This window comes from Pan paniscus, chromosome 5 (assembly GCF_029289425.2).
Source record: "Pan paniscus chromosome 5, NHGRI_mPanPan1-v2.0_pri, whole genome shotgun sequence".
NCBI classification, from domain to species: Eukaryota; Metazoa; Chordata; class Mammalia; order Primates; family Hominidae; genus Pan; species Pan paniscus.
This window is the reverse complement of record NC_073254.2, coordinates 138,551,562-138,577,578: the sequence shown is the minus strand read 5'-3', so window position 1 is coordinate 138,577,578 and position 26,017 is coordinate 138,551,562. Positions and strand designations below refer to the sequence as shown.

Sequence of the window (26,017 nt, the reverse complement as noted above, 5' to 3'; positions counted from 1 at the left end):
TCTTTTTGGGAAGACTCCTTCCCTTTCCATGGCCCCCTTGAGTTCCTTTTCTTGGGGAAGGTAGGGTGGAAGGGATGGAGGATAAACACTTCTACACGTAACGGCAGTATCCATTTGGATTCCTGTAAGCCCACGATGGATCTCCCAGACAGTAGTGAAATAATAGTAGCCTCTTTATTGATGAAGTTGTTTATCCTTTTTTCCCTAGGATGTTTCTGAACTTCAGGTGGCAGTCATTAAAAAGATGAAATTTTGTGCCTATTTAGTCACAAGGGTGTTTGAACAGTTATGGTATTGGCACCTATACATATTTTACTGGAGATTTTCCCTTGTATAAACAAAAAATTTGGACCAAGCATGGTAGCTCACCCCTGTAATCCCAACACTTTGGGAGGCTGATGGGGGGTGGATAGCTTGAGGATAGGAGTTTGGGACCAGCCTGGCCAATGAGACCCCATCTCTACAAAAAATAAAAAGAATTAGCCATATATGGTGATGTGCCCCTGTAGTGCCAGCTACTTGGGAATCAAGGTTGGAGAATCCTTTGCACCCCAAGAGTTCAAGGCTGCAGTGTGCAATGATCATGTGACTGCGTTCCAGCCTGCATGACAGAGTAACACCCTGTCTCTTGATTAAAAAAAAAAAATTGATAAAATGAGTTAAAGTAAAATGACTTGTTTTTTGTCTAACATGAAATAATAATGAAAAAGTTTTATTTATAACTTGAGAGTGTTTAAAGTATTCTGTTATGTCCTGTGAAAAGAAAGTTTTCTTATTTTTATTCTTATTTTTGTACCCTGTTCTGGCTTTAATTTTTTAACTGTTTGAAATAATTTATATATTCAAAGATGTGAACACTATGACACTCCCTATATTAGGATATGACACATTCATTAGGTAATTAAAGAGGACTTTTATATACCTGTTTTAATGAATAAAATTAGTAATGTGTTTCACTTTTTTCATCTGTCAAGTTTTCTATGTAATATTAGCATAAAATTTCTGGACATTTTGAAGTGTGCTGTTACTTAGCAGAAGAGCAGATCTTTTCTGAAAATTTATTATAGTCCTACTTTGCCAGAAGACTAAAAAATAATCAAAAGATAAATAATCACTATGTAGTAGCAATTTGTTATCTTATATACGTCTGCCCTCTTGTGTGTCTGGACTTGGGCATCTTGATTTTGTTTTATTTGGGGAAAGTCACCAAAAAAAACCCTATAAAATTAAAACTATAATTAGAATGTTTTATCGTTAGTATCAATTGTAAGTGTATTATAGAGCAGCCCCACTGAGTTTTCAAGAACATTCATTTTAATATAGTGATTCTGATTTGCATTAAACAAATATATATTCTTAACCAATTAAAATATAAAAGGCAACATTAAGCATTTTAAAATTGTTTTTAGTGCCCTGTAAATTAAGATAAGAACTTATTCTATAGTAGAACACATTTGAGCATTTAGTATATTAAATTTTAAAAATAAATTGTTTTCTCATATCTTATTCTTTACACTTTATGATGAAGAATAATTATTTAAAGAGTTTATTCTACTTTATAATTTGAGTTATAGTATTCTGTAATCCTCACAGAATAAGATTTTAATTTCTATCAAAGAATGAAGAACAAAAAAATTAGTTATTTCTGTTTACTGAGAAAAATATTGTAACAAACAGTGTAATCAAAGGAATATGACTAATCAGTTCAAATTTTCCACTTGTTTTTAAGACTAGGGATACTTTCTGTATTGGTAATTTACTAAAACCAGTGAGGTGAGTGTATCACCTGTTGTTTATAAGCTTTCTACTTGTTTTTAGGAATTTCCAGCTTGTAGATGAGGCGTCACTTAAGAAATCTCTGCCCTTCTGTTCTTCAGATATCCCTGAACCAAACACTTTCCACTTCCCATCTCTAGTATCTCTCATGGGTTCAGAAAATTTAATAGTGTCTCCTTCACTATTGAGTTAGCAACACTTGTGTAAGAAACCAAGGTCAATATTGATGTTACATATTCTTTTAGTAACCATGTTTTAGAAGATATGGTTAATTACACATCCTCTACTCTTTTAATAATAGTTATATTAGTAACATGTCTTCAACTGAAATTAAAATTGTTGGATTATGCAGTATAGGTGTAAACTATTTTAGACTTAATTTTAAACTTTAGTCAACTTAAATTACCAAAGTTTGGTGAATATATTTTCCAGCACTAAATTTTACTTCAGTTGTTTTATGAGTTATTGGAAGATGTTCTGAAATGGTCAGAGGAGAAATTGAAAATTTATTCATCAAGAAAATAATTATAAATAGCATAGCTGGATCTATAATTTAGCTCAGTAGAGTGGACTACAAAATAGATGCTTAGCATTTGGTTGATAGAGGAAGAAAAATAGCTATATCCGATTACAGTTGACCCTTGAACAACAAGGGCTTGAATTGCAAGGGTCCACTTATACATGAATATTCTTTTCCCCCACTCCCCACACCCCTAAGACAAGACTGCAAGACCAACGCCTTCTCCTCCTCCCCATCTTTCTCCTCCTCTGCCTACTCAATGTGAAGACAATGAGAATGAAGACTTTTATGTTGACCCACTTCCATTTAATGAATAGTAAATATATTTTCTCTTTCTTATGATTTTCTAAATAACATTTTCTCTAGCTTACTTTATTGTAGGAATATAGTGTATAATACATATAACATGCAAAATATGTGTTAATTTACTGTTTATGTTATCAGTAAGGTTTATGGTCAATAGTAGGCTATTAGGTAGTTAAGATTTTGCGGACCCACGAATTGTCAGCTCCCCTAACCCCCATGTTCAAGGGTCAGCTGTAGATGTAATAGATGGGCCAACAAGTTCATTTCAAAATATAATCTAATAATTAGTTAATATTTGGAGAGAGAATTCATATATTTTTAAAAAATACTTGAGATAATATATTTTTCTGTCACTGGAAATCTTTTATTTTCCTTGCCTGCATTGGATGTTAGGTTGGAATGGAAGACAACCTGTAAAATCATTCTGAAGTCTTAAGGTTTCATGATTCCAAAGATATAGTATGGTAAGCTAGGTACCATAACTCTAGCTCAGATAATTCACTACAGTGCCTTAAATGAAGATTAGATTCTGTTCTGTTAGTATATTAGTGATATGACTAATCTCACTGTCACATATTAACCACCAGTTCTCATCTGTTGATCATATGTCTTAGAACAGATTTATGATTTACCTACATGTACTAGAATTCTGTGATTCTTTGAAAAAATTACTTAAAAGGAATTTTATTATGTAAGAGTATGGCCTTACTTTTCCATACTTGATTCTCATCAACTTTAAAAGATGTTAATGTGGCATAGAAAAAATACAATTTCTGTTTTAGAATGTAGATTCTGATAGTTACTACAAATAGTTCTTTATAATAAGATAACAGATGTGAGGAGTCAGTGGACTATTTTGAATAATGACACTTCATTTGTGTTATTACTTTGATACTTGGTGAAGACCTGAAAAATACTTAGTATTAAAGAAGCTTTTACATTGTAATATAAATTATATTCACCTCAAAAGAGTAAAAATAATGCTTTATATATGAAGTGAACTTGTTGGCAGTGCAGTTTTAAAACTAAACTCTTCATCTTCAGAAAAGATTTGGGATAGAAATTTGTGAGCCATGTTGAGGAAATCAACAGTTGCATTTTATACACTTATTTTGAAGTTAATTTTTGAAAATAAAGCCCTTTTCATGTTTACAAGCTCCAACAGATGAATACATATGGTAACAATAAGTTTTAGTCTTAATCTTGACCTTTTCACAAAGAAACTCTTCTACTCAGGAAGTGGTCTGTTATACAATATTGTTTTCCTGTCTGCATGGGATGACAGATTTTAAGCTGATGTGGCAAGCTGCAGATCTAGAGGTTGTAGCAGAACTTCAGAGAAGCATCACGATGATACAGATCAGCAAGAGACATATTAAGATGAGACAGAAATTGATAAATAGATTCTGTAGCTTTTGACGTGCTTGTTGAGGCATTTCAATGGTTGAGGCTCTTCTTATAGCTGAGCGAGTGAGGTGTTGGACTTTCTCCATGATACCAGCAGGAGAGGAAGTCTGAAGTTTTAAGTGGTCAAGAGAAAGATAAAAAGCTGGCAGCCAAATATGAGATAACTGTCTTCTTTTAGGTAGCCTGGAATGTAAAAATAATAAATGGATTAGAATCATATATGTAACCTATCCTCAGAACAAAAAATACAATTTTATACTAATTCATCTTCCTCAGCACTATTGTTATTTATAACATCTCTCTCCCTCTCTCTCTCTCTCTCTCTCTGTGTGTGTGTGTGTGTGTGTCTATGTGCACGTGTTTCTATGTGTCTGTCTCTCTTTCTCTCCTTTTTTGATGGGGCACACCATGACCGTCTCATTTGTGTTAGGAGTAGTAACTTTAGTCCTTGCCTTTTTCTCCCAAGTTTACTACAAGTATTGGAGTAATCCTCAGTGTCATCCATAAGTTCCTGGAAACCATGACTTTACGCAAAACAACATATAACAAAACCATTTTTACCCTAGGCTGATTGATGTAAACAAGAGTTAAGTTCCTATAGCATATTTCTGGTCACAAAAACATCACCAAACTTCTCAATAAAGACCCCAAACACTTCTAATATTAAACGTTGAGAGAAATATGAACTATGTATACATTTAAGAAAGATTAATAAAAACCAGATAGGCCAGGTGCAGTGGCTCATGCCTGTAATCCCAGCACTTTGGGAGGCCAAGGCGGGCAGTTCCCCTGAGGTCAGGAGTTTGAGACCAGCCTGGCCAACATGGTGAAACCCTGTCTCTACTAAAAATATAAAAATTAGCTAGGCTGGTGGCATGTGCCTGTAATCCTAGTTACTCGGGAGGATCGCTGGAGCCCAGGAGGCAGGGGTTGCATTGAGCCCAGATCATGCCACTGTACTCCAGCCTGGGTGACAGAGCAAAACTCTGTCCCAGGAAAAAAAAAAAAAAAAGCCAACAAAGATAATTACCCAGTATTTGGTGAATCAGTGAGTAACAGTGGTTGTAGTGGTCAATTAAAAACATGGAATCATGTTTGAGAAATGAAAATTGTCAGGAGCACATCCAGCTCCATGCAGATCAAAAACAGTTCAAATACGGTGGGATCTCTGAGTGCTTTTGTGCCATAGCGTTTATTGTCATGCATTTGTATGATCACCCTAGACTTTACCAATTTTTATTCGATAATAATTTGTATTCATCCATTCATTCATTTTTCAACCCTCTTATTCTGGTTTGGGGTGCTGGTGGCTGGAGCCAATCCCAGCAGCTCAAGGAGGGAGGAACCCACCTTGGATAGGAGGCCACTCCATCACAGGATACACTCATGTACACACTCACACTCAACCCAGGACAACTTAAACATGCCAGTGAACCTAATGTGCACTGTTTTGGGATATGGGAGGAAACCAGAGTCCCACAGATGTGGGGAGAATATGCAAGCCCCACACATACTTAAATGTTATAACAAAATGTACAGCTTGTTTTGGGTTATTCTTTTGGGTAAAAGTTCTAACATATAGTTTCTTTAAATCTGTTACTCTGTAGATGTAATTGGTTTGATCAGTCACTGTATTAATAGCTCCAGAGCCAATCTCATAAAAAGGAAATGCATACAACAAATTGTTCCCTGGGTCTTAATTTTAATCTAAAATAAAATAGTGTTAAATGGGAAGTGTTTTACCAAAAATATAGATTCAAATTGTTATTCCTTTTTATGATTTTATAGTTTTATAGAATGTTATCTTAAGTAACATTTTAATAAGATTTGATGTTAAGTACTGAAGACTGTCAAGCTTGGAACACATAGTAATTATTATTATCTCACTACCACAGACATATCCTATTTACAGACTTCTACTTAATAGTAGTAGTTTCCATCATGCCTTCTTTCAGAGATCCCACAAGCTATTGCTGCCTGTGGGGCCTATACTTTGATGATTAATAAAATAAGAATTTACATGTCATTACAGAAAAATTATATATAGACTGAAAATTAACTGTATTAACTGTCCAGAGATAATCGTTATTAACACTTGGGGACATTTTGTTTTCAATCAGTATACTTCTGTGTCAATTTTGCAATAAGAAAAATGAAAAACGGAGAAAAAAAGTCAATAATTAACTGCCAGACATAGTGACTGTTAACATTTGTTGATATATTATTGTTAATCAACATATTACTACCTTACCCCAGGTGTCAGATTTTATTTTCTCCTAAGTCCTTTTATACATCCCATAAAAGCCCATCTCAACCTGTTAGCCCACTCCTGAGAGAGGAAAGTGCTGAAGGGAGCAGAAGGAAGTGCTGAAAGAATGGCAAAGGGGAAGGTAAGTATCAGGCATGACTAGTTAGAACCCGGCATTTACTTTGACAAAGAAACCATATGGTTTATGGTGTTTAGATTCTGTAGTGTTCAACTTGGGTCTATTATATTCTGAATTATATAGTAGACTGGGCATTTTTGGCTTGAGACTCTGTCCCCCTTCATAATATTGGTCTGTAGCAAGGAGTTCCAAACACTCAACTTCTATCAAATTTTCTTTCCTTAAAGAGTTATTAACAACCTGTATTTTTCTAGCATATATTCTTCATTGTCTAAACAGGTGGCTAAAGGCTGTTATTTAGGTTGTCTATAACACTTCTTCTTAGAAAATAGCAGCTTATAAAAGCAGAACTACCATTCGACCCAACAATCCCATTACTGGGTATATATCCAGAGGAGTATAAATCTTTCTGTCGTAAAGACATACACCCATGAATATTCATTGCAGCACTATTCACAATAGCAAAGACAAGAACCGGCCTAAGTGCTCATCAGTGACAGACTAGATAAAGAAAATGTGGTACATATAGACCATGCAATACTATGCAGCCATAAAAAAGAATGATATCATGTCTTTTGCGGGAACGTGGATGGAGCTGGAGGCCATTATCCCTAGCAAACTAACATAGGAAAAGAAAACCAAATACCACAGGTTCTCACTTACAGGTGGGAGCAAGATGATAAGAACTTATGAACACAAAGAAGGAAACAACAGATGCTGGGGTCTACTTGAGTGGGGAGGATGGGAGGAGGCAGAGGAGCAGAAAACTGTTGGGTACTGGGCTTAATAACGGGATGATGAAGTAATACATACAACAAGCTCCCCATGACATGTGTTTACCTGTGTAACAAACCCTCACACATACCCCCAAACTTAAAACAAAAGTTAAAAATAAGGAACATAGCAGCTTAAACTTGACATATATTTAATGACTTTTGTTTGAATTCTTCAGGTAAAATATAAATAGATTTTCTTTTGTTCTTTATTGAGATTCATCCTTTAAGTTGCTTATGTTGATATTTGCTTATTGTAGATCTAGTGGATTGGAAAATTATGGGAAGATTTTATTTATATTTGAGTAGTCACTTTTTTTTTTTTTTTGAGACAGAGTCTTGCTGTGTTGCCCAGGCTGGAGTGCAGTGGCACGATCTCAGCTCACTGCAAGCTCCACCTCCCGGGTTCACGCCATTCTCCTGCCTTAGCCTCCCGAGTAGCTGGGACTACAGGTGCCTGCCACCATGCCTGACTAATTTTTTTGTGTTTTTAGTAGAGACGGGGTTTCACCGTGTTAGCCAGGATGGTCTCGATCTCCCGACCTCGTGATCCACCTGCCTCGGCCTCCCAAAGTGCTGGGATTGCAGGCGTGAGCCACTGCGCCTGGCCGAGTAGTCACCTTTTATGAAGATGTGTAGCAGAATACAGTTAAGAAAGGAATAATAATTAGACTTGGTAATTCCTATTTGAACATATGGTTTTGTGAGGTTTTTGGGCTTAAGTGGTCTTAAAAGGTCAGAAATTTAAAAAATTATTTTGAGACAAAACATGGGAAAGGAGGGAGTTGGCCAGGAGTTTATCATGAAGCATATACAGGAGTCATCCCCTACGTTGACACTGGTAAGTTGTACTTCAGTCACATGAAACATGTCACCTTTCCATAAATACTCCATTCCCTTTTGTGATTTTGTTCTTTGCACATGTTGTTCTATCTCTGCCTGGAATGTGTTCTCCACCTTTTGATTGTCTGCCATGCAAGCTTCAGTTGATTCTTAAGGTTCAGTTTAAATATCACTTCCTAGTGAAACCTTTCATTAGTTATTAAGGTGGAATTGGTTGTCACCTCTACTGGTTTTTAATAGGGCTTTAGTGTTATCTATATGAGGATATCTGTCAGATTATAGCACAATTTCAATTTACATGTTTGTATCCCCAGCTAGACTGATAGTTTCTGAAGTAAAGAAACTGTGTGTTCATTTAGTATCCTAGTACTTAGTGCATAATTGGTATGCTTCAATAAATCACTAAAGTTAAATAAGGGATTTTTATGACTAAAACTATTAGAAAATTGTTAATTAAAAATAATGCTGTGGGCAGGGCATGGTGGCTCACATCTATAATTCCAACACTTTGGAAGGCCTAGGCGGGACGAACGTTTGAGCCCAGGAGTTCGAGACCAGCTTGGGCAACATAATGAGACCCCATCTCATTTTTAATTAATTAATTGTTTTTATGAATGGATGAATGAATGACCGACAGGGTCTTGCTCTGTCACCCAGGCTGGAGTGCAGTTGTGCAATCGTGGCTCACTGCACCTCAACTTCCCAGGCTCTAGCGATCTCCCTGCCTCAGCCTCCTGAGTAGCTGGTACCACAGGTGTGCGCCACCATGCCTGGCTAATTTTTGTATTTTTGGTAGGGACAGGGTTTCACTGTGCTGCACAGGCTGGTCTCAAACTCCTGAGCTCAGGTAATTCCTGGGATTACAAGTGTGAATGACCATGCCTGGCCCTCATTTTTAATAATAAGTTAAAAAATTTTTAAAATAATGCTGTGATTGACAGATTAACTAGTTCTAATAACAATTTGTTGAACATGTAAGCTCTAATATTTTCCTCAAGTCTCTTTCTATCACAGGTGAGAAAAATGAGGCTTAGAGGATTCACCTAAATTAATGGTTACCTGATTAACACAGTATTAACCTGAACTAGGCTTTGTATAAATGGGTTTTTAGTATTTGTGAAATACAGAGATATGCCCTAAAGAGATGAGCTCTTTACTGTTTAAAGCATAGTTAACATACTTTAAAGATGATCTTATAATCCTACAACAGCTAACTGTTATTGAAAAAGAAGAGTTTGTTTCTGGAAACAAATTGGGTGTAAAGGAGATGACCAAAAATAGTATCCTGTTTCTTGTCAGATTTAGAAATATGCCATAATCCTAAAGTTATTTGTAACTACTTTATGATTTTATGCCTAAACTTAAAACAAATCTGCTTTACATGCTAAAATGTTAATGATATACATTTAATTTATTGGGCTCAATTTTTTACAGTTATCATCTGAAATGTGTGGAATCCTAGTTCTACTGAATACCAACATTTGTATGACGATAATTAGGCCAGATTTTATCCATAGAAGATGGGGCTTCCTGTCATACGTTGAGAATTGAAAACCTTTGTTGTGGGAACAGCAGAATCCTATTTTTGGAGTTGTCTGTGACCTTTACTACATTATAATTTATGGCATGGTTGTCAGATGTTTATCATTCTCTTCTCTGCACTGACAACCACTGTATGAGTTTCCTTTTTTTTTAAAAAAAAATTTCTTAGCAGCTAAGCTGTTTAATAGAGTAATGTTTCGATGGAAAGCATACAAAAATAGCTTAGTTTTATTTTCATGTTATCTGATCTTTTTAGAGCATTCTGTTAGTCTAATCATAAATAGTTTTGGGATTTTCTGAACTTGTATATGGCCTAAACAACCATGGAAACTGAAGCTGCTCTCCACCCTTTTATTAAAAGAATGACAATATATATAAATTGGTTGTTTTGACACAAGAGTGGTATTCATTTATAGATGAATTTTAAAATCAAATTGTCTTCTAGGCCCTAGAATCAAGAGTATTGAAAACATGAAAGGTGCTTGTTAGGAGTTTGGGTGTAGAAATGCCAGACTCCTGTCTCTTGAGTTACATGTCAGAGGCAGGAAAGTATCCACAGAGTATCTTATGTCTGTGGATCCATGATTACTCTACTTTTTAGGGGAATGAGAAGAACAAAAATAAAGAATTCTTTACTATTCTTTGTGGGATTTATAAATCCTTTGGTTGTCGTCCTTTCCTCAAGAAAAGTAACGCTGGAAATTTAAAAAAAAATCAAGTTCAAGATGGTATTCTGGTTTTTTTTTGAGGTGGAAGAAGGAAATAGAAAAGCCATTAGGCAACTCTAATCTTTTGACTAATGTCATATACCATGTTAGGCAACATGTTTGGTGGAAGCTACTATATATCAACTCCTTCAGGAGTCCTTACTTTGTCTGCAGTGAGTCCTGTTTTAGCAATGTAATATCAGATGCATTCTTGTGCGGAAGGAACCTCAATAGTCTTCTGAAAACTTTTGGTGGCCTGCTTTATGACTTGCTAGACAATTGATACTTTAATGATGTTGTATATGCTGAGCATTAATCTCCATCTATACTTTAAGCATGTTCACTTCTTGCAGAACTTCTCAAACTTCAGTATTTTTGGTGGTATTCCTTTTGCTGAAATAATAAATTCCTGGGATTCTTTATGTTTGTAGAATTTAGAATTTTGCTTTTCTCCTTTTAATTTTGTTTATTCTTTTAGTAAACTTGGGAGTACTGAAGAAATACTTTATTAAATTGAATTCAAGTAATATCTAAGGCTACAGTCTGATATACTCTAGAATGTTTTTTCCATCTAATTGGTTTAGAAGATTAGAATTTTCTATAGATTGAATAAACAGGACTTGTCTATATTTGGATTATTTGGAATTTTATTTTATTTTTCTACTACTTTCTGACATTTCCACTGATAAGCCATAAGTGAATGTGTATGTACCCTTTTTTGGACTTGTGGTAATAAATTAGGACAGTTCATCATTAGATTTACGATGAATCTGTTGGCTTACAAAAGTTCACTCCAGTGGAGTCATTTTCCTTCTGAGATTGCCTAATACTAAACTTGGACATTCTATTTGAAGTTACTTTGTGGTAGCAACATTCCAGAGCTTTGTTGGCCCAGACTGGCTGTTTGAAAGAATCTTCAAGCTGCTTCTGTCTGGTTATGAAAATAATTGTATATGCATAAAAATCAATATATTCTCATTCCTAAATTGACCCATAATGAAGTGCTCCTCATGTTAAAGCTCTGTCTTGAGGAGAATTCATTAAACAACAGCACAGAGATATTTTTCTCTCTAAAATTGACAATTTAGCTTATTGCTGTTGCTATATTGTCTGTAGGTTTGCCTTCATTATTGTTTTTTAAATATTGAAACAATGCTTTACAAGTGTATTTACAAGTAAAATATTCTTCTTAACCCTGTAGGAGTTGGAACTTCAGAATCTTTTCTGGGGGAAGAGAATATGGGGAGGTAGTATTGAGAAAGTCTTAAGGAAAAATGAATGCCACTTAATAAATATACCCCCTATTAATGTGAGTGAGTTAGTCAACCTTTTTTTTTTGGGCGGGGGATGGGGGTTGAAAACTAAAGATGGAGTACCTTTTCAAAGGCACTAGAGGTCCCCAGTTGACTATGAGTATGCTGTACATCAGGCTTCATTTTCATGTGTTTATTTGGTAACACATGCTTCAGAATTACTCTGGGTAAGAACTTTGAAATTGTACAAAGAGACTACCTGATTCTAGGGAACCTAGAATAAAGTATCGAAATGTGATTTTTGTGAAAGTTTTGAGGAGATGTTAACTTGGATTTTAGGTATGAGATGAATTGAAGCCATGAGTATTTTAGCAATGAAACAAATAAAAGGAAACTTTGATTGATTGGGGTGTGTTATTTTTTTTAAAGTCTGTGCAGTTAGTTTGAATTTTGCCTTCCAGGAGGTATTGCTTAATAACTAAGGACATCTGTAATTTTCGTATATTTCTGGTTTTGAAAATGATCAGTAGAATATAATTTAGACTATTAAGAATGTAATGCTATGCATAAATTGAATTTAAATGGAGTGGAATGGCTTTTAATTAAAATAGAAGTTTGTATTCTCTGAATTTGCCTTTTGCCTTTTAGAATATCATTTACAGTATTTGGGGGCTTTCAAATTTTGTTTGTCAGTGTCATGATTTACTTTAAGCCATGCTGATCAGTATATAGAGGATGTGCATGTGGCTTAGTGACAAAACCTAAACTTCTGCCAAGGTTTCCCTGTTTTCTTAGTTCTGTGATCTTGAGCAGTTCACCTTTTTGCATCTTTCCTAAATTGTAGAATAGGGATGCAGTATCAAATATATAATTAAGAGGACCAAATGAAATATTTGTGTACACGAGTATATTAGGAAATTGCTCTTTAAGAATAAAAAAGAAGTGTTCATTGGCCCTCCTCATTTCTGGGATTGGTAACATATTGTCTAATTTGGAGAGGTAACTAGACTTTAAGTTTTTTAATTAAAAATTTATTACATAATTTAGTGTACATGTGTAATGAGTACATTAAAACATTAAAATACATTAAAATTTTCTGAAACTATTGTATTTATGCAATATTTTCTTATTGTTTCATAATCTCACTAATTAAAGATATGATTATATACCCAAATGTGATTATTTTCCTTTATGCCTACTAAAATACAAATAAAATTGATTTGATATTTGAGTTTTAGGAAATGATAGTGCTGTCACGCCTTTTAGTAAAGCAAGTACTCTGGCTCTTTCATGTGTTTTTAAAACTTAATGCTTCTTAATTTAAACATCTTTCATATTTTTTCCATTTGATTTCATCTAACACTTTTTTTAGCACTTACTTTGAAACCACATGTCTTCATAAACAAAGACAATACTTAACTTGCACCTTAAGGTATAGATGAACGAGTTGGGACACAATGTATGGTACTACCACATTATATTTGAAATTTTAGCAGTCTCTGTAACTGTAATTTCTGTTAACTGAGACATACTAGTGAGCTAAGGGTAAGTTTAATATAATTTCTGCTCTATCCAGAAGTATGTGTACTTTTTAGAGTAATATGTGATATAGCAAAATTCTGATACAATAAAATAACTCGTGAACACCCAATTTGAAGTGTGAGAATGTAATTTGATAGATATTTGAATAAAAATGCACAAATAACATAAGACACCTACACTGAATGACTTTTATGTAATATCAAAGGAAAAATATGAGTATAGAGATATGGAGACACAATTAGGATACCTCAGTGGTAGACAAAAATTATGTTTTTTTATGTCTTAAGGAAAGCTGCTTACGGAGTTACAAAGTTCTTATTTGTAGTGAGCAATAGAATTAACATTTGTCATAGGAATTGAGAATTTTAGAGATAAATTTTATTTTAACATATATATGAAATATGAAAATCAAAATAAATAAAATATATGTAATTTTCTGTATGCCCTGACAGAGATCTAAGAATGAGGAAACGTTTCATTTACTAAATTGAGGACTGTAACATAAAGAATAGGGTAGAATTCAAACAGAAGTCATAACATTGATTGTGGCATCTCCATTCCTGGCATTTATTTTATTTTCTCCTTTCTTTCTAAATCCGAGAGAGGAAATGGAGTACCACTGGAGGATAATAACTTGACAAAACTATAGGCATTAATAGGCAGAAATCCATTTAATCAAATTTGTGTGAAAATAAGATAGTTAAGAATATTCGTGTGTCAAAATAACTTTTTAAAGTATCAAATTATTCTCTAACATCAGATTTTTTGTGTTTGTGAACATTGTTTTAAAATTTCTAAACTTCTTTATGATACAATATTGAATTTAATATCAGTAACTCAATTTATTAATAGCATGGAATTTTTTAGAAATGTTTGTTAAAAGTTGACTGGACTTTAGAGGGGAAACATCCTCAAGGGCACTTTAAAAGTAGCTTGTATTATATATTCTTAAACTCCATTTCATTATTCACTGTATGAAATTATGATAATATTGGAATAGGCATGCTGATAATGTGCATGTTGTAGTCGAATGACTATTCATATTAGTTCAGATGTAAATAGCTCAGTTCTGCACTGTTTCTCAGCAGAGCAATAAATAACAAAATTAAGTCATTGTTTTTGCGTGGAGAAATTAACCACTACTACCAAATATGGTAACATAATTGGAAGATTTTTTAATTGGCAGAAATTCACATTTGAAAAGCAAAATAAAAGTGAAAGTTAAATTTAAATGACAAACCAGTAACCAGGATCAAAGATGAATATGACCTTTTTCATTTCAAAGTTGTCTCATTTTTCCTGTCACTAAATGGATAAGCATTTATAAATTTAAGCACTTTGTCATGTCATTTTATTGCCTAAGTTTGAACTGATATTCATAAAATTAACTCATTTTAAAAGTTCAGATTATAGAAATTATAGGAATTAAGAATTATAGAAAGTAAGAATTACCAAAGTCAGCGAAATCTGTTTCTTACCTTGGCTGCTGTGATCATCACAATATAGAGTATTGTGTTGTATGAAGTCTTAACGGGTGTTTAGCTGGGGAGTTTTCTGACTCTGTCACCCAGTTTATGGGAACAGTTGCAGTAGGTGGAGGAGAAAAAGTGTTCTAGGGAGGTCTTATGATGTCACATAGGAATTCTGAAGTTTCGATTGGTTAGCCACAGTCTCAGTCTTATCACAACCAAACTTTAGAACTTCTTACTTTAGGTGTGGAAAAGTCATTAACACTTTGTGCTTCATCTTTTGTTTTTAATTTAAAACAGTATATGGTAGATAAATGAAAAAAATAAGTAAACTTGAGGTGGTGGAAAGCTTTTGTTAAAGATTCATGCATCTTCAGGCTTAGAGATAATTGAATATTAATGGTGAAGATGTTGAAGAGCTAAAATAGTTACTGCAGGAATTTTAATTATGAGAAAAATAAACACAGGTATAAGCAAAACAACTTTCATTGAATTCTTGCTGCTGTTGCTTTAATACGTGTCTTCATAATGTTAGCTTTTAGTGAAAGTGAAATATTTTTACACAATAAAATTTTATACCTGTTTTCTTATTTTGTTCTTGTTCTTGTGTGTATGGGAGAAGGAGTATGAGAAAATCAGGCTAATTGCTTTTCGTTTTAAAAAATTATTTTTATCTTACAGTTAAAGAACTAATAAATGTATTTAATTCATTTGTGTTTTCTTCAATTAGCAGTTTAACAATATATTTGTGAATAGTAATACTTATATTTAAACTGATACATACAACACCCCCAAAATAGCAATATGCTACTTTAAGTATTTAAGATTTTTTAAAAACAATTGCATTAAATTATTACACAATCTTACCAAATTTTTAATAAACTGATGCAGTATTAAGGGCAACTTTATAGCAAAAAAGAAATAATTACAGATTCCAAATCAGTTACATCTCAGTTAATGAGGCTTTATAGGTTTGATGTGTTGAAATTTAAGTTTTGTAATGTTTTTGAAAGGATGTGCCTCATTTAATCTAGCAGTTGCTTTCCTGAAAATTACTATAAAAATGAGATGCTAGTAAGTGAGATGATATTTTGAACTTCCTAGAACAGTTTATCTTATAGTAGAACTGGGGAAATAATTTTTTTGTAAAGCCGGGCATCATTCTCCTCTTCTCTGTTTATCTAATTTGTTGTCTTAGATGTTAGATTTACTTAAGTCACCACACTCGAAAATATTAATTCTTAAATCTCTTCTTTAATTTTAGAGGAGGTACTTGTAATTTTTAATTTTTTAAATGCTTATGACAGAGTGAACTTAGCCCACTTCACTTTCTTATGGGTAACTAAAATGTGTAGCAGCAGCTGCTTACGTGCCCTTAAATGGAAATGATCTTGGCTTCTTCCAAAGAAAGAAAATCCATCTCTAGAGCAAATCATTTGATATTTAAAGAGTCAGCTTAAAACTAACTGAAAAATAATATTTTAGCAAAGATATTCTGTGAACATTGCCAAGGGAAAATTTACAACTTAAAAGTAAAACCCAAGTTAAGGAAATTGCAGAATAATGTTTGATACTTTTCTCGGTGCTACAACCATTTTTCTTTCAATCCTTACATAATGAGGATCTCTCAGTACTATCAGTTACCAATGATGATTGATAATACAAAACCGAGAAGCCTAACGAGGTTTACAGTAATTTGTCAGAGATAACCAGCTGCTAAAGAATAGACAGGATTCAAATCCAGATCTGTCTGTTTATAATTCCTAATCTATTGGCATGCTGTGGGGAAAAATTATAATTTGAATATAGCTTTCATTAGAATAGCATATAGTAACTGAGAAATTTTTAAGATGTAAATAGATGCATTCTTGAGCACTGTTAATAGTTTTAGAAAGTCTGCTTTAAGTTTGTCTACCAGTTACACATTCATTTGAAATTTAGGTGATAGATCATTGTTCTGAGAACTTCTCATTCTAAGAAAATAGAATTAGTAATACTTAGTTGGATAAACCAAGAAGCTGCCGTAGACGGAATAAAATATGCCCTAGTTACCATATGTTTATAAGTTTACTTAAAAAGTATACATAGGCATATACACACCTTAGAAGGATACTAACAACTGTGTGTGACACAGTTGGAAAATGGATTCAAAAATTTACTTTTTAGATTGGTACAAGAGTGGGGAGTTTTTGTGTTTACCTTGTTCCTTTGGGTTAGCTAGTGAAGATGACGATGATGGTGATGATCTCACGTGGAACTCTAGGAAGTATTAGATTTTAGTTTTAACTGAACATTGTTTTTAATTGCCCAAACAGAAAGTTGTTTAATAGGAGTATTAATGAGTTATAGTGTTATCAGTAGAGTGTTCCTCAATGATTCCTCAGCTAGAGGCTAGAAAATTTTTTTGAGGTGCTTTGTCATAGTCTTCATTTGGAGTTACACTATAGTTTGAATGTATTTTTGGTCACATGGCTTTATACAAATAACTTTCCTAAGCAGCCTAATCTGTGGAATAGTATTTGTGATGGTTTAATGACATGAAGTGTACATAGTGATTATCAGAGATCCTGCAACAGTGTTCATTTAGTGTTAGCACTTATTTTCTTTTTTCCTTTAGAAGGTGGATTCTTAAGGGTAAAGTGTCTTTGAACTTGGATGGGAAAATAATTACAAATTTATTTTTACTAAGCTCTAAATGAAATTTAGTATTCAGTTTCAACTGAATCATGAGTTCATGTCTTTACTTTTGTTTTTATATAGTTTTGTAGCATTTTAAATGTGTTCCTCAAAAGTATTACTAATTTTTTTTTGGAGGGGGGTGCGGAGTCTCACTCTGTTACTCAGCCCCGAGTGAATGGTGCGATCTCAGCTCACTGCAACCTCTGCCTCTCGGGTTCAAGCGATTCTCCTGCCTCAGCCTCCCAAGTAGCTGAGACTACAGGCGTGTGCCACCACGCCCAGCTAACTTTTGTATTTTTAGTAGAGATGGTGTTTCACCATATTGCCCAGGCTGGTCTCAAACTCCTGACCTCGTGATCTGCCCACCTCGGCCTCCCAAAGTGCTGGGATTACAGGCGTGAGCCACCGCACCCAGCTATATTACTAACTTTTTGTGAAGGGCACTGTGATGTATGTAGTAATCTTTTACATTGAGCATTTAAACTCCAGTCTGTAGTGGTGTATCCGGAGGGCGAAGAAGCTTCAAAATAGAATCGGTTTTTGGAAATTTTTGACCAGAAGTTAATATAAATGATGACTAAATTAAAGCATTTTAATATTTAGACAGAGATACAGTAAAATGCAAGCTTTGAATCAATTTTTGTAATGTTCACAATACATCAAAGATAAGGAGCTTTTTTTAGATTAGATCTCCTAGACACCCAGGAAGAAGATTTTACCTGTCTCTTGAGGGTACTTGAGGGTTTGATAATTACTGCCTTAAATTTTAAAGCTACGTAGGGAAGGACTGGTTCAAAAAACATCTAAGCAAAACTGCGAATAAGAATTAGTGGTCTGAGATTGAGAGGATGGAAATTCTCTTCCTAGGGCAATAGGGAAAAGAAAATAAGATTTACTCATCAACTGGAGTTGGGGGGCTGTTGATATAACCCAGTGATAAAGTAACCTATAAAGCTTAGGGGTCATTTGGGGGAGGTAGGTTCACTTTTCACTTGATTTGCCAGATAATCTGGAGACCCAAACATTTTATTTTTTCATAAATATCTGAATTCTGGGCAAATTCTCTTTCCTCATCTTGATGAGGGGTGGACAAGAGCATTGACATTAAGAGAGGCCAGATGGATTAAGAAAAGGACTCATATAGGTCTACATAATTTTTGGAAAGTTATTAAACATTCTAAGTGATAGAAATGCTATAGCATGCTACGTGGCTTCAAGGAAATTGTGGTTTATCAGTATACAAATAATATGGAAATGAAAATTTAACATTTAGAAGGTAACCACTAGTGCAAGATAACACCAGGAGAAAAAGAAATTCCCAATTGAGAGTCAAATGAGCACGTGTAATAATAAGCAGTATGACTTCTAAGAGAAGTGCATGTTTTGTACAAAGGAAACGGACAGAACCAAAGCCAAAAATAACAAAGGGAAACACATACATCACAAAACAAATTTAACAACAAAAACCAACCCTTAGGTCTCCAAATACTTGCTTCAAAATTCTATAGGGTCCCGATCGTGATGCTGTTACATTGTTAAGAAGGTTCTATTTCAATTTAATGATTGTAGTATTTCTCCAGACATATTAAATTTCTTATCTTTGTGGTTGATATCTCAGCCCTTTGAGCTCCTCGCATTCGCAAACTTTGTGGTGGCACTATCACTGATTTTGATACAAAATTGAAATTGGAGGCTCATACCTTTTCTGTCTTCTGCCAGACTCCCCATTCACTTAGAAACCAAATGCAGATTGTGAAATATAAGTCTTTGTTCTCATAGCCTGACCAACTCTCCTCTTAACTTTCATAGACGTTTATTAACTAGTTTTTCTACCCTTCGTTGTGACCCTTTCCTACTCAGTTTTTACTCTGATATCCAAGTGCACATTTGATTGTCATTCACATGCTGAGAACTTTTTATTGATTTCTCTTTCGAGATGAAAAACCCACTCTTTACAGAATTACATAAAACATCGTTCCTGATCTGTCCATTGCCATGTATGCCTACCATAACGATTTGACAACTCTGCCATTATATGTTATTTCTTCTATCCGAATTATTTTCCTTACTGTCTTGTTCTTATAGAACTCCTTCATTATTCAGAAGTAGGTGGGGAGAAGCCCTGTTTTGCTTGTTCTTAATTTCTAATTATATAAGTAATAAGTGAATATCTCTTATAATTCAGAAAAGTCAGATAAATCTGAAGTTGGTGGGGGACTTTTTATATTATATAGGTCTATTTATTTTCCTTGCCATAAACTTCATGAATAGAGACTGATTTATTTTTTCTAAGCTCTACACACTGTTTATCCCTTAGAAGGCTCAATAAGATATTTTTATACTTAATGGATATTTAGAATATTATTTTTCTATTACAAGTGAACTCTTAAAAAGGATAAGTTGAAAGAAGAGAGAATAAAGGCCCTCAGAAACTTAGATAAACTAATTTTCATTGTCCCTAATGATTGCCTCTGAAAAGTTGAGATTTTTCTTGCACTTAATTCTTTAACTTGTTCACACTTTGACGTGTGTGTAACATCAAAAAACAAAATTTCAACAAATTGAGTTTAATTAATTGGCTTTGATTAATGATTCATGAATTGGGCAGTGTCTCTATAAAAATAGGCCATCAGATGAGCTAAGTGGAGGAGGTGGGCTTTCTAGGCAGAAAGAGGCTAAAGAAAGAAGGAACAAAAAGTGAATTGGTTATTATAAGTTACTTTCCTTATAAGGTTAAAACAGACTTCTTTATCATGCTAATTCAGGTAAACTGGGCCCTTTCTGATTGGTTGCTGTGAATATCCTGTTGTTTTTGTTTGTTTGTTTGTTTGTTTTGTTTTGTTTTTTTTTTTTTTTTGGAAAACTTGGTGATGTTGAAGTTCAGTTTGGTTATGTGGCTCCTAGCAGGAGTGGCTTCATTCTTGTTTGGTCTGGTCTGTTAAGACTCAGCCCAAAACAAACCAGAGTGACTCCATTGTGGTTTGGCATGGGCTATTAAGGCTCAGTCCAAAACAATGGCTTTCCATAGTTTTGTGTAACCATAATATAAGAGATTTTTGGAGTGGTTGAAGGTTGGTCAAGGAATATTAGTGAGGAGTTGAATTGGAACTGTCATTCTCATTTTTTTGTCCTCTCTCTACCTTACTCTATGATTTTCAGAAAATGAATCTTTCTGTACTGTAGTTTTCTCGTAAATAAATGGAAGGCAGATCGAATTAATTTCTAAAGTCTCTTTGAAGCCCAAATGTTCTGATTATACTAAACTAGCTTGAAAAATGTGGTTATTTTGAAAGTAGCTATTAATTTTAGCTAATTTTGTTAAACATGTAAATTTCACAAAAAGCCAGTTCTTAATTCATTTCTTTAAACTACTGGTTTACTGGTTGTCAGACACTCTATTAGGTAAGGAATGCACTTTAAAAAAAAGTCATTGTCTTCAGGCATGTTAAGCTTTTAAAAACTCTAAAAAACCCTAAAACATTACCTGTTCATTGAAGAATAATTTTAAATATGTTTGGGCATTTTTGTATGCTGTTTATTAAAAATATATGTTACAAATTTTAATGTCTTATTTTTACTATGTAAATGTGAATTTGGCATATAAATACACCATAATTTGTGAATTATCTTATTGAATATCAGGGGATATAATTTTTGCCATTATAAACCTTAAAAAACAACACTGTGATTACCATCTATGTAAATAAATCTGTTAAATTCTCTTTCTTCTCTTGGTTCTGTAAACTTGTTATTCCTGAACATTAGTTCATGTAAGGGTGATCAGGCTTGTAAATGAATTTGATTTGTTTTTGAAATGTAATAATTTTCAAGATTTGGTCAGTAACATTTCCTTATAATTAGAGAAACTTCTTTGAGAAAATGAGCTAAAATTATACATTTTTGGGGTGAGAATTAAACTCTGAATTAGTAAACATCCTGAGTGACGTGACTGTACCAACTAAGCAACTAAAGAAATTGCACTTTTAGTTAAGATCAAGTGGCTTTTTGATCAGTGCTCCTGCTCTAAGGATGAGGGAGGTAATCCTACCTTAATGTAGATCTGAGCTTTTATTTAAAGACTTTGATAATATCAACATTTAAGATAGGTTCTTGATTGCTTCAGGTGGAGAACCTCTAAAACATAATGGCTTCTATGCTTCATTTACACAGTTAGCCCTCTTTAAGTTTGTAGAGTAAAATTAGAACTGAACCTTGATTTTTCAGCATAGATACATTCTTGAGAAGGTTATGAAAATAGATTTTGATATGTGGAATTCATATTTACTTTATAAAGCAAAAGATGTAAAAATGTTCCAGTGGAAATAAACCCAACTTCCTGATATGTAAGCATTGTAACTTTTTACTAGCAACTTAATTACGCTACTGAGAGTTATACATGGTTTTGCTATATTTCAGGAAAGCCATACTTCATCCTTAACTCATCTCCAAATTAAAAGCTTGCATAGCATAGCAAAAGGGCATGAACATCTCATCATCTGCTGATTTAATTTGCCCTTCAGTTGGTCAAAGGTGATGAGTGGGCTCCAGGACCAACATTAGGATCAAGAGGATGCCTTTGGCAAAGTCATTTGTAAGGCTGCCCCGTTAATGTATTCTTTTCTCAATGGGCTTATTGCTTAATTGAGGGTACTATGGATATCTGAAAAGTTGATTGTTGACTCCAGTATTAATACATTGATTTTTTTTCCCTTAGCTAACTTGAAAAAATAAAATAACCCAAAATTCAATATTTGGATAAGTATGAGTCCGTATAATGAATGTTAGACAATGAAAACATGCTCCTGAAACTTCACACTTCCAAAATAGAACGAAGTATGGCCATTGAAGACTGTCTTTCAAATTTATCTCTATATTAATAGCAAACTAAAATTAGTTGTGCAGATTAGGTGAAGTTTCCCTAGGTCTGACTGAAATGAGGCTAGACCTCAAGGGTCAGAAAGCATTATTTATTTATTTAAGATGGAGTCTCGCTCTGTTGCCAGGCTGGAGTGCAGTGGCGTGATCTTGGTTCACTGCAAGCTTCGCCTCCCAGGTTCAAGCGATTCTCCTGCCTCAGCCTCCCTAGTAGCTGGGACTACAGGTGTGCACCACCACGCCCAGCTAATTTTTGTATTTTTAGTATAGAGTCGGAGTTTCACCATGTTGGCCAGGATGGTCTACATCTCTTGACCTCGTGATGTGCCCGCCTTGGCCTCCCAAAGTGCTGGGATTACAGGTGTGAGCCACTGTGCCCGGCCAGAAAGCATGATTTTTAATCAAACATAGGTTTGCATACTGATCTTTGAGCTATAATCTTTTAAGTGTAGATATTTCTTACTGTTAACACATATCATTGCTAACAAAATGGTAACCTTCTGTAGAAATCTCCAAATTTTCATATCAGTCAGTAGTTAATAAACATTGTCAGGTGCTGTGCTGAGTATCAGGGCACAAATGAATAAGACCCAACTTATCATGATACAGGAAAGGAACCACTGCCATAATTACTATTACAGTATGCTAATTACAGTACCTGTTTTTGCTGTGGGAAATACTTTTGGATTTTTTTAAAGGCTGATAAATATCCCTAGGGTGTTCTAGCTACTCATCCTCTTTTTGTTAATTGTGTACTATAGGCCAGTGATGAACTGGACTCTGGAGATTAAAAAAAAAAAAAAAAAGACATCGGCATCAGCAATCAACTTGTTCCTGTTTTATGACCTATACATATACAGGGAGCTGTCTGAACTCCACTCAACAGTTTCACCATGAGATTATTGTTGACTCCTGAGACCATTTTAAAAATGATATTTTTAACATATAAAAGAAGAAAACATTAGTGACCCATAACTGCACAGATAGAAAAGAAAAAAAATAATATGTAAATGGTAGGAAAAGTCAGATAAATCCCAATTGATAGAAAGTAAAAGCATGCTCCCTCTCCCCTCAAGATAGCTCCCTTTAGTAGTTTCTTTTTTGGGGGGGAGGGAGAACATCATGATAAATACCTAATGCATGCGGGGCTTAATACCTAGGTGATGGGTTGATAGGTGCAGCAAACCACCATGGCACAGGTTTACCTATGTAACAAACCTGCATGTCCTGCACATGTATCCCGGAACTTAAAATAAAATTTAACAAAAAAAAAAGTAAAAAATAGTTTCTTTTATATCCTTTTAGAAAAATTCATTGCTACATTTCAAGATAATGTAGGCAGTGCTTTGGTCCCTTAACATATTTGTCACTTAATGACAGGAATACATTCTGAGAAATGAGGCAATTTCTTTATTGTGTAAACATCATAGAGTGTACTTACACAAACCTAGATGGTATAGCTGACTAACAACTACACGCCTAGGCTATATGGTATTTGCTCCTAAGCTGCAAACCTGTACAGAATGTTATTGTACTAAATACTGTAAACAATTTGTAACACAGTGTTACTGTGTACCTAAATATATCTATAGAAAAGATATAGTAAGAATGTGGTATAATCTTAAGGGTGCAGCATTTACAGGAACATTATTATGCAGTGCATGACTATCAAATATTTTTATCCCTTGAGAGTAAAATATGATAAAGACTTGATTAAATATATGTTGTTAGTCTGATTTTTAAAATAAATTAAAATGTTAGCACCTGTGCTATAGCTTTGTTTTAGTAGAAGCTGATTATATAGTGTAGTACATTTGCTATTCATAACCTTGGGCAAGATCCAAAATAGAGCCATATTGTATTAAGTACTTCATTTTGATAAACTTCTTTTATTTCAGTTTCATAGATACCTGTTTCATAAATTGTCAATTATATCATTAATTTTTTTTCCATTTTTGTTGTCTGGTTTGTTAATTACAAGGGATTGATTCATTAAATTCTGTTTATATTTCATCTAAAAATTTAAAAAGTAAATTATAGCAACAAAATGCTTGGAAAACATTACATTCTATTTGTTTTATAAGTAAAGTCCATGATTAACCTTAATTTGAATACTTAAGCTTCATTTGTTTTACCTAATCTTCTAATTGATTTGCTTAAAGAAAGTAAGTTACTGTCTGTCTTGGATAAACCATTTCTTCTCTTCACTTTTGTACTATGATTGTAATGAGATCATGTTGCATGCATGGCTCATTTCTTTGTTGGAATTTTTTAAAGACATGATAATACTAACCGATGATATATAAACTGGATTGATTTTTAAGAGGAAAAATTTTTCTCCCTCCAAAAGAAAAGAGATAATAGTAATTTAGTTGTTTAGCATGTTGGAAATCAGAAATACTTTGAGTTCCCTTTATCTTCATGCATATGCATTCTTAAGATGTTTTTTTATATATATATTTATATCTTATCAGTTTCTTTTTATCATTTTTTCAGGGTCTTTTACCTTTCAAGTAACTCAATTTACTTGAATTGTTATTTCAGTAAATCATATTAGGATGTCAAAAAGCTTACAGGGTTGGTAACAAAAACACATTGAAGAAATAATTAGATTATTAAAAACAGTTTCTTCTATAATATAAACTTTGAGGGTCAAGATGCAGACTTCAGTATAATAGGAAGGGGTGACTGATAGAATGGTTTTTTTGTTGTTGTTAGAGAAATACGTAATAATGCACTCCATAAATAATTACATGGGCTTAGTTAAGACGTAGATTTTATATTAAGTGCACAGTTCTTTTAGTAATAACATAATTCATATTTTCCTTCTCTTGGTGAATAAAGATTCTTTAAATTTTATGTTATTTGTATTATTTTCATCTTCATTACTGAGCTTTGTGAATTTATTTACTTTTTAGTTAAGGTATGACTCTTACCAGAAAACACTTGTAGAGTATCTCTTCAGATAGACTATTCCAGGAAACAGAGGAAGATTTGCTGTGTTACGTGACATGTTGTGAGTGATGAATAAGCTCAGAGACAAAGGCAAATGAAGGAGAGATAACAAACTTGAAGAATTGCAGAGGTTGTATTCCAGTCAAGTGTGGTAGCACTGGATTATCTAAATTTAACAGTATTTGTCCAGGCCAAAGAATTTTGAACTATTTTCAGCTGCACTACAGTAAACTTTTATTAGGAGCATGTTTGGCCATTAAGTGACATATTTTGGCAACTTTTCATAGTATCCGGATCTCATCTAAGTAGCATGTGTTTGGGATTGTTGTAGATGCCTGCTATCCTTACTCAGTTTTGAGAGTGGAATCTGCCATTTCCAATAAGAGGTACCTATGTATATTTTCTGGGTCTATAAATCTATATGGTTAGGGTCTACATGCCTACATTAGGGTAGAGAACAGTGTGTCATATGCATTTTTAGGTAAAACATCTAAATGAGGCCTTCCCAGTGCTCCCTGAGTTTGGCAGCTACTAAATATATATAAAAAGTGTTTACCTGTAAAAATGTCTCTGTTTCACCTTTACACATTTTGAAATGTTACTTTGATGGCATACTTTGTTTCTTCAAATTAACTCACATAGTTACAAGGTTTATAACTACCTTTTACATTGCATGTTCATGTCAAAGTTTTGTTATTAATAAGTTATAAATTATATGCTTAAATTAACATGTTCTTGATTACTTATATTGGTTACAGTGATGTAGAAACATGATAGATTACTTTGAAATTCTAAGTAGAATAGCATAGCAACAGTAATTTTATGATTTATCAATATGTGAATTTTGATACATGTTTTTCTATCAAAACAAGTACCTCGGTTTTCTGGGATATCGTCAAGATGTATATTTTACTAGTAATATATAACTGCCATGCAATGGTATGCTTCTCAAAGCCAGTTATGACTTTACTGAATAAAAATTC

The 26,017-nt window shown here is 33.7% G+C and overlaps 2 protein-coding genes across 3 annotated transcripts in view; one reads left to right on the top strand and one right to left on the bottom strand.

The window, feature by feature from the left end:
* CEP85L (centrosomal protein 85 like) overlaps positions 1-26,017 on the top strand; it is a 209,570-nt gene that overhangs the window by 91,775 nt on the left and 91,778 nt on the right. The gene's annotated exons all lie outside the window — the stretch shown is intronic.
* PLN (phospholamban) lies at positions 1,636-24,616 on the bottom strand. Its single transcript, XM_003827586.7, has 2 exons — positions 14,535-24,616; positions 1,636-4,192 (listed from the first exon to the last, which is right to left on the bottom strand). Exon 2 carries the CDS (start codon positions 4,093-4,095, stop codon positions 3,937-3,939), a length of 159 nt encoding a protein of 52 aa, XP_003827634.1. The 5' UTR covers positions 4,096-4,192; positions 14,535-24,616; the 3' UTR covers positions 1,636-3,936.